Source organism: Tupaia chinensis, unplaced genomic scaffold, assembly GCF_000334495.1.
Source record: "Tupaia chinensis unplaced genomic scaffold, TupChi_1.0 Scaffold000024_1, whole genome shotgun sequence".
Taxonomy (NCBI): Eukaryota; Metazoa; Chordata; class Mammalia; order Scandentia; family Tupaiidae; genus Tupaia; species Tupaia belangeri.
The window spans coordinates 617,119-617,545 of NW_006159454.1; the positions used below are offsets into that span (position 1 = coordinate 617,119).

The following is a 427-nucleotide window of genomic DNA, read 5'->3' on the forward strand; positions in this document are numbered from 1 at the left end:
CCCGCGTGAAGCGCACCCCGTAGGCCTGCAGCGCCTCTGCGAACACCTGGCAGACGCCTGCGGGTGGGGCGGGCTCAGGAAGGCGCGCGTCCCCTCCCCTGGGAACACCCCCCCCCTTGCCCAGCCCGCTGGGAGCACTGAGCCACGCACCTGGGAGCACGTGCACGTGCTGGTGCCCGTCCACGTGAGTGGGCGCCCTGCCTAGCAGCTCCCGAAAGCGGCTTAGCTGGGCCTCCAGCTCCTCCCGCACCTGCTGGGAAGGGACGAGACATCTGAGCTTGGGGAGCAGCTCCCGACCGCTGGCTCCTCCTGCTGCGGTGAGACCGCTCCTGCGTTCGAACGAGGCAGGCGTTCGGTGCCAGCCCCTGCCCCTGACAGCGTCGCGGCCCCCTCGAGGCGGCGGGGCTCTGGGGCCACTGCTCTGGGG

At 72.4% G+C, this 427-nt stretch overlaps 1 protein-coding gene across 1 annotated transcript in view; it reads right to left on the minus strand.

Annotated features, from left to right (window-relative positions):
• The window catches only part of YDJC (YdjC chitooligosaccharide deacetylase homolog), a 3,669-nt gene that overhangs the window by 823 nt on the left and 2,419 nt on the right, over nt 1-427 (minus strand). Inside the window, exons 2-3 of the mRNA XM_006140217.2 lie at nt 151-421; nt 3-57 (exon numbers count right to left, since the gene is read on the minus strand). Coding sequence (XP_006140279.1) covers nt 3-57; nt 151-421 — 326 coding nt within the window. The remainder of the gene's footprint in view (nt 1-2; nt 58-150; nt 422-427) is intronic.